This window comes from Oculina patagonica, chromosome 1 (assembly GCF_052425735.1).
Source record: "Oculina patagonica isolate OP01 chromosome 1, crgOcupat, whole genome shotgun sequence".
NCBI classification, from domain to species: Eukaryota; Metazoa; Cnidaria; class Anthozoa; order Scleractinia; family Oculinidae; genus Oculina; species Oculina patagonica.
The window spans coordinates 8,348,535-8,366,417 of NC_135758.1; the positions used below are offsets into that span (position 1 = coordinate 8,348,535).

General features: G+C 40.1%; 4 protein-coding genes across 5 annotated transcripts in view; all 4 read left to right on the top strand.

Annotated features, from left to right (window-relative positions):
* LOC144636389 (uncharacterized) lies at positions 1 to 13,575 on the top strand. Its single transcript, XM_078495595.1, has 2 exons — positions 1 to 50; positions 13,076 to 13,575. The coding sequence occupies exon 2, from the start codon at positions 13,093 to 13,095 to the stop codon at positions 13,573 to 13,575; it is 483 nt and encodes a 160-aa protein (XP_078351721.1). The 5' UTR covers positions 1 to 50; positions 13,076 to 13,092.
* LOC144654381 (uncharacterized) lies at positions 1,010 to 5,647 on the top strand. The gene is made up of 2 exons (XM_078514520.1): positions 1,010 to 1,313; positions 2,995 to 5,647. Exon 2 carries the CDS (start codon positions 3,029 to 3,031, stop codon positions 5,513 to 5,515), a length of 2,487 nt encoding a protein of 828 aa, XP_078370646.1. The 5' UTR covers positions 1,010 to 1,313; positions 2,995 to 3,028; the 3' UTR covers positions 5,516 to 5,647.
* LOC144654756 (uncharacterized) overlaps positions 10,209 to 17,883 on the top strand; it is an 18,191-nt gene continuing 10,516 nt past the window's right edge. The window contains exon 1 of the mRNA XM_078514995.1: positions 10,209 to 10,238. The gene's annotated coding sequence lies outside the window, so the exon portion shown is untranslated. The remainder of the gene's footprint in view (positions 10,239 to 17,883) is intronic.
* The window catches only part of LOC144654085 (uncharacterized), a 5,901-nt gene continuing 1,896 nt past the window's right edge, over positions 13,879 to 17,883 (top strand). For both annotated transcript variants that reach the window (XM_078514196.1, XM_078514201.1), the window contains exon 1: positions 13,879 to 17,457. In XM_078514196.1, the coding sequence (XP_078370322.1) occupies positions 13,892 to 17,455 (3,564 nt within the window). In that variant the 5' untranslated portion in view covers positions 13,879 to 13,891 and the 3' untranslated portion in view covers positions 17,456 to 17,457. The remainder of the gene's footprint in view (positions 17,458 to 17,883) is intronic.

Genomic DNA, 17,883 nt, shown 5'->3' on the forward strand with positions numbered 1-17,883 from the left:
AGACGTCACGAAAACAATTTCGTCTTCCGCTTTCGTTTAGGAACAATTCGGTAGGTACAGCTTGTATCTTGTTTTGTACTGGAATAAGGCATTAGAAATAATCGTTAAATTAATCTTGGTTTGATTAAGCTCACTAAACGGCTGACTTGTTGCGTGGCTTCAGTTTGAGGCGGAAATTTAAAAGTTTTCCATCTATTCATCGTCGCGGCCGGCATCACTTCGAAACCTTGCTTTAAATGCAAAGACAAACAAAGTATGAAAGATGTTTTCAGGGAATTCAATGTGAAATGATTTTAATAAATTCATCCCCGCCGTACATTTGTATGTAGGCTGCCCAGCATATCGGGTCATATCACTTTCAGATTTGAATATTTAAGGCTGTTATTATTATTTCATTCCATCTTTGTCTTCTTTCCGAAATGGTGGTCGTGAGTATCACAGACATGTCTTTGCGACCGATTGGTATCAGTCGGACATGTCTGCAACACTTCAGGCCTTTCGCAATGCTGTGCGCAGCTAGATAGTTTCTTTTTACGAATTTGATAATTTTCGATTAATTAAATTTTCGTTTTGTATATATAGACATTTTGCATTTATTTTTTTCTCTCGGCATATTAGCATATGTTTGCTAGGGGCCTAGTCAGTACCGTCAGCTCCGAGGTAAGCGAATGTTTATCCAGGAGAACCCTTCAGTACATGCGTACTGTTATCAACGGGGTCCTGCTGATTAACAATTAAAAAAAAAAATTAAATTAAATTACAAAATTAATAATTATATGTAATGAAATTTGTATAAAAAAGGGTCATGGACTAAGTTGTACAATTTAAGGAGACATTGTTGATTCGTTATTTAAAATCAGCCCGGCTTAAATGAAAACGTTGACATCGAGAAACTTTTTCTTTACTAGCGATTAAGTGATAAATTTGTTTTTCTCCTGCAGAGTGAATTTTCAAACATGTGTTGTCTTCTTGTCATGTTTGTCACCGCAGTGTGTTTTTTATTTTTGTTAAAAAATTTTGCGTTCACGGCAATACCACAGTCCCCATTCCCATCCCTGTTCATCTCTCCCCAGCTTCTCTCCACTGCTTTTGCTGGTGTTAGCGAAGTGGTCAATGCCATCCCAGACAAAGATCCTTTGTCAACAAAAGATCTAAAGTTCGATTTCCTATTTTTGTAAACTTACATGATGCAGGTATTGAGTATCATTGTCACGCAAACAGTTGGTCTTTGTCTTTTGTTTGGGAAGCCAGGCGGAAAGGAAGGTACCATTTTCGCTCTTTCGTTGTAGTGTGTTCGGACAAGGAATTGTTAGGTAAGACAAGTAACATGTACAGATTTACGTCTAACAGTGTGTTTATATTCTAGTGAGTGTCTAGTGCATGCAGCTTTTAAACCGTTTATAGACGTGACAGCATGTTTATCAGACATTATGGGCGCTCGTAATATGACCAATTTCAGGAGGAACTTGCGTTCGATTTTAATATATTATTTACATCAGTTTCCTTAGATTGCTCGTGAAATATTCATACGTCTGATCATGCAACTTCATAGCTGTCTTTTCGCAAAAGTCGCTGCTTCTACGAGAGACGAACTCGAAAGGTTATAATTAAAATTTTGTATAAGGTTACATTTCAGTACTGATGTCACGCTAAGCTTTTTCAATGGGAAGCATTGTCGGAAAACTACAGTAACTACCCTGAAGGACTCTAAATCGTAGCCTGCACCTACAGCTGACACGTATCGCTTCGTGCTTTGCTACGTTCTTTCGTGTAAAACTGTTGAAAACCAGAGAGGCGGACCTGTGAACAGTCTGAATTTGCTTCACTTGGCAAATAACCGAAATGTTACACCTGATTTCTCAATTTGTCGATTTTTCGAGACGGGATTCTACTGTATATTGACACACTAAAATACGTGTCTACACATGATACATCAAGCTCGGATTTAAACTATATGTCTTGTCTGAGCACACCCTTGATTCCCCCATCCCCTTCCCTCCCCCTTTCTTCCCTCCAAGTGTATTGTGCAGTAGAAGACCGTTTTCCGTTGACTCCTGTTTAGTAAACACATTTAGCTGAGAGGTTAAAGTAGTGGGTTTTTGTTTGTAGTGAATACCAGTCAATTTGTTTGAACGAAGGACGACTTCCTTCATCCAGGTAGGCGAACCATTCACCTACTGTAGCTTCCTATGTGGACGCCAAGAGCGTGACAGCGCAAGGGGCGTGGCAAGCGCAAAAAGCATGACAAGCGTAAAGAGCGTGATAAGTGCAAAGACCGTCTGCGTAGGAGGTTACATTTGACCCAAGAAAATAACATTCTGTGCTATCGTATGTGTATAACCATAGCGTTCGGGTCATATTCTTCAACTCGCACGCTTCATTGGGTATTCAGGCCACTTCATGTTAGCCGAGTTATTTCAAACAACTCAATTAAAATGACCATAAAAGGAACTGGTAAAATCGTGCCATTGTCTAACAAAAATCAAACCCAAAGTTTGATATGGGCAACTGGTATTAACACCAGCGTATAGTTGTTGAAGTTCAGCAGAGTACTACTCGTTGAACGATGAGTTTGATTTATTGTGAACGAAAATGTCGTGACGGTATCAGTCGGTCAAGAACTGAGTTTTTGACCGTTAAAATTGGAGACAGGAGAAGTTGTGCAACGTATCAACGTATCAAAACACTCTTTTTCCCCTTTTTAACACTTTTTTAAAACAGTTATAGTGAGCAGGGACTTTTCCCTTGCGTGAACGTCTCCCGCCTTTCTAAAATGCGCGGCTTTACTTTACTTTACTTTAGGTTGCAGAGGGCTCACCATCGCAATTAACAAAACGGCCTTTGAACGTGTTTTAGATTTGGTGTGAATGGGGTATAAGTTCACTTAATGCGCCTTTTAGCAAAAGAAATCAGATCACACTTTGCAAGGCGTGAATCGTTAACTGAATTTCAGGCCAATATTTACATTAATTTGTTTATTGTACTTTACGTTAGCTTGTGCTCACAAGGTTCACCGTCGCAGTTTGTAATGAACAACGTGGAAGAGATTCTTCAGGCTCTTTTTATTGGCATTGCAGTGGCATCAGTGTTGCTGCAGACACGTCGATACAGCAAGGCCATTGAACTGTTCGTTGAATGCTTGATTCTTCTTAAGAAGCATTTTTCAAAGTTACAAAAGGACAAACTGGAAGAACTGTACGCACAGATCTGCTACAGGCTGTTTAAACTTTACTGCCTTGTCGGTGACTTCAAGAATGCAATACAGAGCGGCGAAAATGCGCTTCTTGTATACCACGAAAACGGCGAGAGCGAAAGCGAAGCTATTTTGTTTAACGAAATGGGAGATGTATATTTATCAACTGGCGAACAGGAAAAGGCCAAAGAAAACTACGAGAAAGCACTTTCATACTACCTTAACGAGATGTCCGAGTTCAATCAAAGAAGAAATTTCAAAGGAACACTTCTTGTTAACTTAGGAGATTATTCAGTGGCCCTTTGTGAATACGATAACGCAAGGGATTACTTTGAACAGGCACTTACAATCTGGAAAGAGACTGACGATAAAATGGAAGAAGGAGAAACACTCCAACAGAAGGATAAACTGAACAGATCTAGACTCAATGGGCTGGTATATCACAGGCTATTTGATCTTTACTACCTTGCCGGTGACTATAGGAATGCTATCGAGAACGGCGAGAAAGCAGCTTTGTATAGCAAAATGGATGATCATGATCTTGAAAGCGCAGCTGCTTTGTTCGACAAACTTGGCGATTCGCATCAGTTCACTGGACAACAGGTGAAAGCCAAAGAAAGATACGAGCAAGCATTGGCATTCTACTTGATGGAGCTGATGATGTTAAATCGTCATGGCATGTCCGATATCAAACGAAGAGAGCATTTAAACAAAATGCTCTTAGTAGCAACCAAAACTGGTGACAGGCAAAGGGAAGGATGGCTTCTTAACCAACTAGGTGAGTTGTCCTTGTCGCTTTATGAATACCCAAAAGCTAAGGAATATTTTCAAAAGGAGCTTGCAATTTCGAAAGAAACTGGTAACAGAAGAGAAGAAGGAGCAGCACTTCGCTGCCTGGGCAATCTTTTCAGGAAAATGGAAGAATACCAACAGGCAAAACAACATTATGAAGAGGCAATTGCAATCTTGGAGGAGGCTGGTGAGATAAAAGAACAAGGAGTAGCCTATGGCGAGCTTGGGAAAGTATACAACATTCTTCGTGAATTCCAAAAAGCAAAAACATTGCAACAGAGGGCTCTCGCTATAAGCGTGAAAATCGGGGACAAAGATGGAGAAATCATAGATTACCGAAGCCTTGCTGACGTCCACGCATCTCTTGGTGAATATGACGAAGCGAAACATTGTTACCAAAAGGCGCGCGCTATTATCATAAAAGTTGGTAATAGGAAAGCAGAAGCCTTGACATACAGTGATCTAGGGGGGTTTTATCGCGATCTGAACGACTTTGAAAACGCTGAGAACTATCGCAAGAAGGCATGTGAAATCTACATAGAAATTGGTGACCTTAAAAACGAAGGATCTGAAAATAGCGACCTTGGAGAACTCTACCGTTTTCTTGGCAAATATGACGAGGCAATAAAATGTCATGAAAGAGCGCTTGCTGTCAAAAAACAAATTGGTGATAGAAGAGGAGAAGGGGGAATACACTGTAACCTTGGTTATGTTTATCAATCTCTCGGAGACTATGGTAAGGCAAGGGAATGCCATGAGCAAGCACTTGCTATCTCCAAGGAAACAAATCACCTCAGAGGGCAAGGAGTAGATTACGGAAATCTCGGAACTGTTTGCCAGCATCTTGGTGATTTTGTCACGGCATATGATTACTTTAAGAAGGCACTGGAGATAAACATTCGAACTGGTCAAACCGAAGGAATAATTGCAGCATACAATCACCTGGGAGTTGTTTGTCAGCATCGTGGGGAATATGTAAAAGCTGAAAAATTTTGCCTAAAAGCCCTTGCAACTTCCAGAGAAATTGGCGACAGAACAAAAGAAGCAAACATTTTATCCAACTTGGCAGAAATACAGAAAATGATCGGAGAACCTGACAAAGCAAAAGTGTATTGCAAACAGGCACTTCAAATCAGCAAAGAAGTCGGAAACATCAGGCTAGAAGCGGTAATGAACGGTAACCTTGGAACTGTTTATGAATCACTTGGTGATATTACTACGGCCAAGAAGTATTTCGAAAAGTCACTGGCAATCACAAAAGGAATTGGAAGCAAAGATGGGGAAGGCACTGCTCTCGGTAACCTAGGAACTTTGCATGCTTCACTGGGTGAATATGCTGAGGCGAGGAAATGTTACGAACAGGCTTTGGTAATTGCAAGACAAACCGCTGACAAAAAGGGTGAAATGACAATGAACAACAACCTAGGATCGTTGTACTTGTCTCAGAATGAACTTCAGAAAGCATTAGATTTTTTAAAACAGCACTTGAAATCTGTGAACAAATGGGAGACGTCCATGGGAAGAGCATGAGCTATTGCAACATAGCAATGGTATATGTGGTGTGTCAAGATACTCCCAATGCTCTATCGTATCTCTCAGCCAGCATTAAGAGCCTTGAAGACATGAGAGAATCAGTTGGGGAGAGCGAATATTACAAGATAGGGTTTGCTGACAAAAATGCTGCTCCTTATCGATTAATGATTACTGTCTTGTTGAAACTGAAATGCGTCAACACGGCATTGTCAATCTCAGAGCTTGCACGTGCCAGATCATTAGCAGAGTTAATCGCAACTAGATATTCCTGTAAGGATTTGGCTGGTTTTGATCCCAATCGATGGATTGACTTCGCGAATGTCATTAAAAACAAATCATGCACATGTCTATCATTTTGTTTTGTGTATGTAAAGCTTCTCTGTTGGATTGTAAGGGCTAGCAGGGTACTTGTAACAAATAAAGATCTCACTGCAGGCATCCGACCTCAAGGTGCGTCAATTCAAAACTTGCTGGAAACTTTGGTGAATCAGTTTTACGAAACATTTGGGCTTTTAGAAGGAGAAAGATGCGAAGATCGCTCGCTGTTTTTATGGGAAGAAAACACTACGGAAAGATCCCCATCAAAAGTTGAAGAAGGTGTCACCACCTCTCAGGTCACGGAGCAGAACGAAGGAAACCAGGATCCACGAGTCTTAAAAGATTTGTATAACATCATCATAGCCCCTGTGCATAAACTTCTGAAAGGATCTGAGATCATCATCGTTCCTGATCGTTCTTTATACAGAATTCCTTTTGCAGCGCTGATGGACGAGAGTGGCGAATATCTGTCTGAAAAGTTCAGGATTCGTTTCATTCCTTCTTTGACGACACTCAAGCTGATCCAAGACAGTCCAGCGAACTATCACAGTCAAACAGGTGTCCTGATTGTGGGAGATCCTGAAGTAGACCTCGCCGAATTAGACCCTCTTCCCTCTGCCAGAGAGGAAGTAGAGATGATCGGCCGGTTGCTGCATGTTCGCCCTTTAATTGGAAAACAAGCCACCAAGCAAGCTGTGCTTCAGGAGATACACTTAGTGAGTCTTATTCACATCGCTGCACACGGCAATGCAGACAGAGGAGATATCGCCTTAGCCCCTGCCCAGCATATTAAAGGCAAACCGAAGAAAGAAGACTTTGTGCTGACAATGTCCGATATCTCACAAGTTCAGTTGCGAGCCAAGCTGGTGGTGCTCAGCTGTTGTCATAGTGGACGCGGGCAAATCAAAGCTGAAGGAGTTGTTGGAATCGCCCGAGCGTTCTTAGGATCTGGTGCACGCTCCGTGTTGGTGTCTTTGTGGGCTGTTGACGACAGTGCAACGATGGAGTTCATGAAGCAATTCTATGGACACTTGGTCCGTGGGAAGAGTGCCAGTGAGTCTCTTCACGAGACCATGAAATGGATGAGAGGAAATCCACAATACAGCGAAGTGAGAAAGTGGGCACCATTCATGCTGATTGGAGATGATGTGTCATTTAACTTCAAAAAGTAAATGTAAGTGCTGAGTTTTATGTTTTTTGGCCTTTCGCTGATGTACATAGTTATTGAATGTAGGAAAGTTATCTAGAAGGCATGCCGATTCAATGGTAATTGGAGGTGATGTGTCATTTAAATTCAGGAAATGAATGTAGAATAAGTGAAGAATGTTTGTTTGTGGTGCACACCGATGATGGTGCGACTGTATATGCAACTAATGCCACACAACAAATTTTGTATTAGATTTTTCTGTAAAAGATTTCCAAAACAAATTAGCGATCGAACAACCTGCACACTACACAACTGATAAAATTGTGTCCATTTTCATGTTTTTAACACTCTCTCTCTATAAGTCAAGTTGCAAAGAACGTTATTGGAATGGGTAGTTTGGTTTGAGTAGCCGCACAGTAGATGATCACGTAGGAAGTGTACCCAGTGTATAAGCTGTCTGTACACTATCCACGGCGTCTCAAGTTTGTTGTACAAAGAATCAGAGAATGTCAAGTGGACACGATTTGTCTTTTAAAAGTAAATGAGAATGACAAAGATGTGTTGGCAAACCCCATTAGATACATTAAGCTATAAGGCATAGCCCGTTATTACTAACGCATTTTGTGTTTTTTTGTTCCAGCAGGAGTCAAGTACCAGAGGAAAATAAAGAAATCTGACAAGACAGACTGTGATTCATCTTGTTGTTAAAGGACTACAAAAAGCAACAAAATTTAAGATTAGAATTGTACATGTACCAATCTTTTCTATTTTTTACCTTGATGTTGACGTAGGATGTTTGAAGACTTTGTTGTCGATTTTTAGATTCTCGGGTCGTCGACGCTTTGATGTAATGAAACTTTGTAGGCTTGAACTTCTCCAGTCATTTGATCAACAGAGGTATTGAGAAAAATGTGATGCTGAAGCCAAAGTAACGTTTTTGAAGCGCAGAGCAAACTAGTTTGCGTATATATATATTATCGACTTTTAGGGAGTTACTATAGTAGTTTCCTTTCATAACGAACAACTTTACCAGATATCCTATCACGTATTTGAAAATGAAAGTGTAAAACTACTGCATTATTGTACATTTGAACGTTATAAAGGGCGTTTTTATTTGCAACATACGTGTATAGCCGTCGCATTTGCCGTTTGGAATTTTCTATTGTTTTAAGCTCGAAAACAATAAAAAATTCCAACGGGCAAATGCGAGGGCTATACGCGTTTGATGCAAATAAATACGCCCATAGTTGTGCTATAAAGGAATTTCCTGACCAGCGTAGATGGAAGCCGTCAGTTGTATTTTCTTTGTTTTGTACGGTAATTAAGGTCGTTGTAATGCACCGGTTACTAAATTGTATCTGGTAAAAGCATTTAATATAAAAAGGATTGTGTAATTAAAGTAAAAATAAAAATTACAAATTCGAAGATATACTTATAATTAGGCTTGGAGACGCATGTAGATGAAATAAATTAGTGCTTTGATAGAAAGGTGCATAGACTGCTCAGGTATTGAACACTACAATTAATATTAGTTTTAATGCTTGACTACTTTCTTAAGCGCTCTAAAATTTGTGCTTATGTGTTTATGGCATTAATAAACGCTTTTACATGTTACAAATCAGAGATTTAAATTGTTTCGTTAGCAAAATCGACAAATCAACAAAAGTAAGACCTCATTTATAGATGAATTTTTCCCCACGACTCTCTTGGTTACCTTCCTTTCAGTGCACTCAGCTGCACACGGATGCAATTTCCGTCGTGTGAAGCTTAACAGCTTGTCCTAAGCCAGGTCCTCTAGCAAATATCTTTTATCTCTTTGGCTTGGACACACGATTTAAGCCTAATATTATTATGTCAGTACGCGCCTTAAAATGCTAATTTCAAGACTACTGATTTGACTTCCATTTCTTACGGATGATCATAAAGACCTTGGCCTCGCAGAAATGCATAAAATATTTTGCACGAAAATCGAAGTAGGGCCGAAGGCTAACAATGGGAAGCAAGCAAGTAAGCAGTTCTGGCCCGTTTGTTGAAATGCTATCCGCCAGATAAATTACCATCTAGCCGATTAAAACAAACCCAGGATTCAAAGTCTCTCAAATAAAAGTGTTTAATTGTTTATGCTTTGTATAGTTTGTGATTATCCGACGTCAAATTAAAACTGGAAACAAAAAATGTTAACAGAAAACCTTTACTGAAATCTGTGTTACAAAACTGAAATCGAATTCACCCTTACCCTGGATTAGCTTTATCGTGTTTTGAGGAAGCCAGCCTGTGGTATATGCGCACATGTAGCAATGCAATTAAGGACAATGCAGTGCAAGGCTGGGATATGGGCAGAAGAGTATGGTCATGAGGGACTGGGGAAAATTTAAGGAAGATAACTTCTTCCCAGTCCCCTCATGATCGTGCTTTTTGCTGGGTTTCCTTTCACCGAATCCAGTCCCTCGATATCTTTGCTCTGGTTTACTTCTGTCTGTGAGGACTATCTCCTCTATCCCTCCCCATTACCTTCACTTTAATTTCTGCGCTTACAAGGTGGGCTAATGACACGCACGAATTTCGTGTTCCATAGTCGGTGACTAAATAGCTGTTATTGCAGTTCTGGGAGGTTTGACATACAAACGAAGCGAAAGTCATTTTGCATTGTGTTGACCGATGTGTTGACCCTTTCGCCTCGTTCGCATAGCTTCTTATAAAAAGAATATACTAGCGGTGTATAACTGATTCAAGCATGCAGAGTTTGATCCAGTGAGGAAAAAAAACCGTGGTGACGAGAAACGTAAACAAAGACGTTGCCTTTGTTTTTTAAGCAGTTTTTTCTTTTTCTTCGCACAATTTTGACGCCCATCCAATCAAAAGCTGAATGTCTGTATCAGGACATAATTATGCGCTGTAGAACCTTTTTGTCCACAGAGGTGGCCATTGGTCTCATGTCCTTCCAAATCAAACACAAAATAAGGAATAAGGACTAGGGGAGCGAGATCTTCTTACTCACTGTTACGCGCAGACATTTCCTTCCTGCAATCACAAGCAATTCCTTTCCTATTCATGCTACTTGGTTCCGTTTTGGTTCCGTCTTGTCCTGTCCTTTTTCGGTTAATGGTTGATATTAAAGTCTTCCGAGCAGGAAAATCCTTTTGTTCTCGTTTCCTTGTCCGATTCTTGATTTTAGTGAACTTACATGAGGTAGATAATGAGAAGCAGACGTCATGAAAGCAATTTCGTCTTCCGCTTTCGTTTTGGAACAACCCGGTAAGTACAGCTTGTATCTTGTATTGTACTGGAATAAGGCATTAGAAATAGTCCTTAAATATTTCAGTGAAATTAATCTTGGTGTGATAAAGTTCACTGAATGGCTGACTTGTTGCGTGGCTTGAGTTTGAGGCGGAAATTTCAAAGATTTCTGTCTATTCATCGTCGCGGCCGGCATCATTTCGAAACCTTGGTTTAAATGCAAAGACAAACAAAGCGTGAAAGATAATGTTTACTGGGAATTCAATGCAAAATAATCAGATAAGTTTATTCCGGCGATACATTTGTATGTAGGCTGCCGAACATATCGGATCATATCACTTTCAGGATTGAATATTTAAGGACTGTTATTTTAACATTCATAATCCTAAACAAACACCGCATTATTTCGTTCCATGTTTGCACTAATTCCATAATAGTGGTCATGACCATCACAGACGTGTCGATGCGATCGAATGACATCATTTTAAAACTTTTAAAGTACAAAGCTAAGAACATAGTTAAGTACAAGTTAGTAAAGCTTGGTAAATGGTTAAAATTAGTTTAATTCTATCAATTGCACTGTTGATCGTGCTGCAGCCAAGTAGAATGCATGAATAATTGTATCTGAACTGGCCAGTTTGTGTAATCTGCTCTAATCATCTGTTCAGAAGAACAAGAAACTTAAAATTGTGTTGTGACTGATTTCCAGTAGTGTTTTTGAGTTGTGGGCTTATTTTATTATTGCCACTATGGATCGATTATCAAGTCAAAGTGTCCAGCTGTGATTACAGACAAAAAGCATTTACTTTGGATCTACTTGCTTCTGCAGTTTACAATGTTCTTCTTTGTAACTGTGTAACTAAGTTTGCTGTGTCTCATTTTGTATCAGCACTGAGCAGCGTTCCATGAAAACATTTGAGAATATTAACCGGGTAGGCAATAAAACCTGCATTGCATTTGCGTACGTGCGAACTTAAACCGCGATGTTACACTTGATTGCTGAAGCTGAACATTAGTATATTATATATATGGTAATAAGAAAAGTGTTATTCATTGCTGATGTACTGCTTTTGTGGAGTTTGAGATTGGTCCACTTCAAAACTAAAAGGCAGAAAATGTAAAAAGGAAACCACACTGAAAAGTTGTAAAACCAATTCAAATTTCACGCTAATCGTTCTTTGAACAACGCGGCCCAGTATGTTATATCATATGCTAATCAGAGACGGATCCAGAAAATTCCAAAAAAATGCCGCTCTAAAGATGTTTGGTTACAATTTCTCCCAAAAACAAATCCAAGGAAATATTAATACACAACAAAAAAATACTAAATTGTACTAAGGGTAAAATTAAACCATAATTAGTATTGCTACTGAGAAATTCAATGCACCAGCCTGTGGACAAGCCTCTTGCTAGGAGATAGGGCGAAAAGCGAGTCGATCCGATCGAAGTGAGCCGCCCATTTTATCTTCCTTTATTCTGCTCTGCTTCTTTTCTTGCTTGCCTGCCTTATCTCTCAACTTATTCAATAGTTTTGGCACGTCAGATAGTAGATATTTGACTTGGTCAGTTACAAAAGTATGAATGTCCCTCATGACAATATGTTACCGCGTGAGGGGTTTGTTTGTGGCTTTACGATAGTTGTCACGTGACTCGTCACCAGTCGAGCTGTCACGTTCTTTAAGAACGTGAGCTGTTTAAAGAAGAATTTCATCAAACACGTTGACAACGGTTTTTCAGATCTTGCAGTGACTAAGGGAGGTAGTTAATGGTATAAGAAGGAAGCTGTCTTACAGAAAATATTTGGGTCAGCCTTGTAAAATTCTTCAATAATGGTGTCTGTTTGAACTTGCTATCTGGCTGAGGTCAAAGCAAGCTCAAATTGTAATCACTTTCTGCTAGCTAGCGTGACGTTTATTAATTATGAGTTTTAAATGTTCTCTTATGTTACTTCCTGTATCTCCGGAATCCACTTCTAGGTCTTACATCATGAATTCTGTTTGCGTGATTACTCATGTGAATCTGTTACCATGACGAAGTTGTGCACTGGCTTTAAGTTTTATATCAGTTTATTTTGGTGCAGTGTATTTATATCATATTGCGATTACCTTTTTCCGTCAATTACCTGCCCAGAGCTAGCGTTTTTATCCTTTACTGCTTAGTAGCGTGATGTGCGTTATCAGTTTATTTTGGTGCAGTAAATTTATCTAATGTTGCGTTCATTCGTGAAAATAAGTTTTCCCCCCACATGTACGCGCTCACCCCGGATCGGCTATTTGTAAAGCCATGTGACCTGTTTTACTTCTTTAAGATTGATGTGGCTATTTAAAACGGCAGGTATTTCACAAGTGCGAACTTACTAACGGCCATTATGAGAAATCGTCTTTATCTTTCTTATTCTTGGTGTATATAGTATTAACCAATAACGATCATATTATGCACAGGTCACTTGTCTGAAAGGATTAAACGAGTGCCCTCGCAAGCTCGTATAGAAAACAAAAGTCTGCAATGATTGTGTTTAAAAGGGAAAGTTTCTGGCATTGTGTGTAGCCACATGGCTGGAACAAGAAAAATCGTAACCAACCAATCTTGTCTCACAACAACGTGTGAGAGTTTTAAGCGTACATAGGGACAAAAGGAGACTTTATTGTAACAAAAGGTGCACTGGATCGTATTTCTCTGCATTGTTACAGTCCCCATAAACTAAACCGGGACAATCAAAAGAATCGGTTATTTTTTACACAATAGGCAGTGGAGGGGGGAATTTGATCGCCAACACCCCCCTGAAAAATCAATATAATTTATAACGCGAGTGTATCTAAGCTTATGTTAATTTTATTTCTTACGATTTTTGTCAGGTTACAGTTAAACGGTTATGGACAACGTAGAAGAGATTCTTCAAACTCTTTTTATTGGCATTGCCGTGGCCACATTTTTGCTTCACACTTATCGATACAGTAAGGCCATTGAGCTGTTCAGTGAATGCTTGGTTCTTCTGAAGAGGTTTTCTTCAAAGTTAGAAAAGGAGAAACTAAGCGAACTTTACGCGCTGGTATATCAAAGGCTGTTTAATCTTAACTGTCTTGTCGGTGACTATAAAAATGCTGTCTGCAGAGGCGAAGAGGGAATCCAAGTGTTCAGCGAAATTGGTGATGTTGGAAGCGCAGCTGGATTAGCAGACAAAATTGGCGATTTGTATCAGTCATCTGGCGAACAGGGGAAAGCCAAAGAAAAATACGAGAAGGCATTCACATGTTATTTCAGCGAGATGATGGAGAATCGCCAATTTTGTCTGCTAATCTGCTGCGCTTCCAATATCATCACTTGGTTGAACACTTGGATTCCTCTGCCTCTGTAATGCTATAGTCACCGACAAGACAGTTAAGCATTAAAACAGCCTTTGATATACAAAAGCGCGTAAAAGTTCGCTTATTTCTCCTTTCTAACTTTGAAGAAAACCTCTTCGAAGAACCAAATATCATCGAACAAATTAACAATTTACTGATTAAAAGTGCGAGCAAAAATACGGCAATAAAAAGAGTTTGAAGAATTCTTCGTTGTTCATAACCGTTTAACTGTAACCTGAAAAATCAATATAATTTATAACGCGAGTGTATCTAAGCTTATGTTAATTTTATTTCTTACGATTTTTGTCAGGTTACAGTTAAACGGTTATGGACAACGTAGAAGAGATTCTTCAAACTCTTTTTATTGGCATTGCCGTGGCCACATTTTTGCTTCACACTTATCGATACAGTAAGGCCATTGAGCTGTTCAGTGAATGCTTGGTTCTTCTGAAGAGGTTTTCTTCAAAGTTAGAAAAGGAGAAACTAAGCGAACTTTACGCGCTGGTATATCAAAGGCTGTTTAATCTTAACTGTCTTGTCGGTGACTATAAAAATGCTGTCTGCAGAGGCGAAGAGGGAATCCAAGTGTTCAGCGAAATTGGTGATGTTGGAAGCGCAGCTGGATTAGCAGACAAAATTGGCGATTTGTATCAGTCATCTGGCGAACAGGGGAAAGCCAAAGAAAAATACGAGAAGGCATTCACATGTTATTTCAGCGAGATGATGGTGTTCAATTATTTTGACATGCCTGCTATCAAGCGAAAAGAAAATTTAAACAAAATGTTAGTAGTGGCAACCAAAATTGGTGACAAGGAAAGAGAAGGAATGATTCTTAGCAAACTCGGTGAGTTGTCCTTGTCGCTTTTCCTATACCCTGAAGCAAAGGATTATTTTCAAAGGGAGCTTGCAATCTGGAAAGAAACTAGTAAAAGAAAGGAAGAAGCACAAGCACTCATCGCTCTCGGCAATCTTTACAAGGATAATGAAGAATACGAACTGGCAAAACGACATTATGAAGAAGCGATGGTTATCATGGAAGAGGTTGGCGAGACGTATGAGCAAGGAGTGGTATATGGCAAGCTTGGAGTTTTATGTAACCTTCGTTATGAATATGCCGAAGCAAAAGCTTTGCACAAGAAGGCTCTTGAAATTAGTGTAAAAAACGAAGACAAGAAAGGAGAAATCATAGATCTCCGAAATATCGCTGATGTCCACGTTAATCTAGGTGAATGTGATGAAGCACGGGAATGTTACAGCAAGGCACTGGTGATAAGTAAAGAAATTGGTAACCAAGAAGAAGAGGCCTCAACATACAGTGATTTCGGTGATTTCTATCGCAGTGTGAACGACTATGTAAACGCAGAAATTAACTGTAAGAAGGCACTCGAAATGTACAGCGAAATTGGTAACATAGACAAGGAAGGATACGTAAATTCCCAACTTGGACTTATCTATAATTCTCTTGGTAGATATGACGAGGCAATGAAATGTTTCGAACGAGTGCTTGCTGTTTCCAAGCAAACTGGTGAAAAAAGAAGAGAAGGGGGAGCATATGGTAACCTTGGTACTGTTTATCAATCTCTTGGAGACTATGGCAAGGCAAAGGAATGCCACGAACAATCACTTGCAATCAGTGTGGAAACAGATCACCTAAGAGGGCAAGCAATAGATTACGGACACCTGGGAGCGGTCTACCAGCACCTTGGTGATTATGAAACGGCGTACAAGCACCACAAAAAGGCATTAGAGATGAAGATTCGAATTGATCACAAAGAAGGATTACCTGCAGAGTACCATAACCTGGGATTTCTTTGCGAGCACCTTGGGAAATATGCAGAGGCAAATGAATTTTGCCGAAAAGCTTATGCAGCTGCTAAAGAAATTGGCGACAGAGGAACCGAGGCAGAAATCTTAGCCAGTTTAGCATCTAGAGAGCAAATCGTTGGCGAGGCTGAAAACGCAAAAATGTATTACGAAAAGGCACTTAAAATCAGCAAGGAAATCGGAGACATCAAGCAAGAAGCAACAATGATGGGTAACCTTGGAACTGTTTATCAATCCCTTGGTAATGTAGCTGCGGCCAAGAAGAATTTTGAAGAGTCACTGGCAATCATAAAGAAAATTGGATGCAGAGATAAAGAAGGCGCTGCTCTCGGAAACCTTGCAGCTCTGTATTGTTCCCAGGGTGAATATGCTACGGCAAGAACATTTTACGAGGAGGCACTTGCAATCTCAAGAGAAACTCGCGACAAAAAGGCTGAGATGGCATGGAACAATAACCTAGGATCGTTGTATTTGTCTCAGAATGAATTTCAGAGGGCATTAGAATGTTTCCAAAGAGCACTTCAAATTTGTGAACAGATGGGAGACATCCATGGGAAAAGCATGAGCTACGGCAACATAGCAGGGGTATATATGGTGTGTCAAGATACTCCCAAAGCTCTATCGTATCTCTCAATGAGCATTAAGTGCCTCGAAGGGATGCGAGGATCAATTGGTGAGAGCGAACATTTTAAGATGGGGTTTGCGGACAAAAATGCTGCTCCTTATCGATTAATGGTTACCGTCTTGTTGGCACTAGGATGCGTGGACAAGGCTTTGTCAATCTCAGAACTTGCACGTGCCAGATCACTAACAGAGTTAATGGAAACTCAATATTCCTGCCAGCATTTGCCTGGTTTTCATCCCAATCGGTGGATTGACTTCGCCAATGTCATCCAAAGGAGATCGTGCACATGTCTATCATTTTTTTTTGTACACGAACGTCTTTACTGTTGGATTATAAAGGCCGGCGGGGTAGAAGTTGTAACAAGTAAAGGTCTCACCGCAGACATCCGACCTCAAGGTGCATCCATTCAAGACTGGCTAGAGAATTTAGCTAACCAATCCTACAGAAAGTTCTTGCTTTTGCAAGGAGAACGCTGTGAAGATCGCTCGCTGTTTTTATGGGATGAAAATACTAAGGAAAGATCCCCATCAAAACCTGAAGAAGGTGTCACCACTTGTCTGGTCACAGACCAGGAAGAAGAAGAAGAAAAGAAACCACAAGCTCTAAAAGATTTGTATAGCGCCATCATAGCCCCTGCTCTTAAATTTTTGAAAGGATCTGAGATAATCATCGTTCCCGATCGTTCTTTGTACAGAATTCCTTTTGCAGCGTTGATGGACGAGAGTGGAAAGTATCTGTCTGAAAAGTTCAGGACCCGTTTCATTCCTTCTTTGACGACTCTCAAGCTGATCCAAGACAGTCCAGCGAACTATCACAGTCAGACGGGCGTACTGATTGTGGGTGATCCTGAAGTTGGCCTCCCAGAATTATGCCCCCCACTTCCCTGTGCTAGAGAGGAAGCAGAGATGATCGGACGGTTGCTGAATGTTCGCCCTTTAACTGGAAAACAAGCCACCAAGCAAGCTGTGCTTCAGAAGATACACTCAGTGAGTCTTATTCACATCGCTGCACACGGCAATGCAGACAGAGGAGATATCGCCTTAGCTCCTGCCCAGCAGATAAAAGGCAAACCGAAGACGGAGGACTTTGTATTGACAATGTCCGATATCTCAAGAGTTCAGCTGCGAGCCAAGCTGGTAGTGCTTAGCTGTTGTCATAGTGGACTCGGGCAAATCAAAGCTGAAGGAGTTGTTGGAATCGCTCGAGCGTTCTTAGGATCTGGTGCACGGTCAGTATTGGTGTCTCTGTGGGCTGTTGACGACAGTGCAACAATGCAGTTCATGAAGCAGTTCTATGGACACTTGGTCCGTGGGAAGAGCGCCGGCGAGTCTCTTCATGAGACCATGAAATGGATGAGAGGAAATCCACAATACCGTGAAGTGAGAAAGTGGGCACCATTCATGCTGATTGGAGATGATGTGTCATTTAAGTTCAAAAAGTGAATGTAAGTGCTGAGTTTCATGTTTTTGGCCTTACACTGATGTACATAGTTATTGAATGTAGGACATATATGTAGCAGTTATGCTGGTCCAATGGTACTGAATTGGAGGTGATGTGTCATTTAAATTGAGAAAATGAATGTAGAATGAGCGTAGACGGAGTTATGATTTGTTTGTGGTGCACACGGATTATAGGGCGACTGCTTAAGCAACTAAGGACACTCAAAATATTCTGTCTAAGATTTTTTGTTATCGATTTTTAAAAAGATTTAAGTCATCTTACAACCTGCACACTACACAACTGATAAAATTGAGTTCATTTTCATCTTTTTAATATATTCACTCTCTTAAAATTTCTTAAAATCCTTGTAACTGATACATATAATAGGTTCATTTTACTAGTTTAGCTTATTTTAGATTGTTTATTTTAT

Bases quoted from the DNA above. Each gene is read 5' to 3' on its own strand.
- LOC144654381 (XM_078514520.1), top strand. From the start codon at position 3,029: ATGAACAACGTGGAAGAGATTCTTCAGGCTCTTTTTATTGGCATTGCA.
- LOC144636389 (XM_078495595.1), top strand. From the start codon at position 13,093: ATGGACAACGTAGAAGAGATTCTTCAAACTCTTTTTATTGGCATTGCC.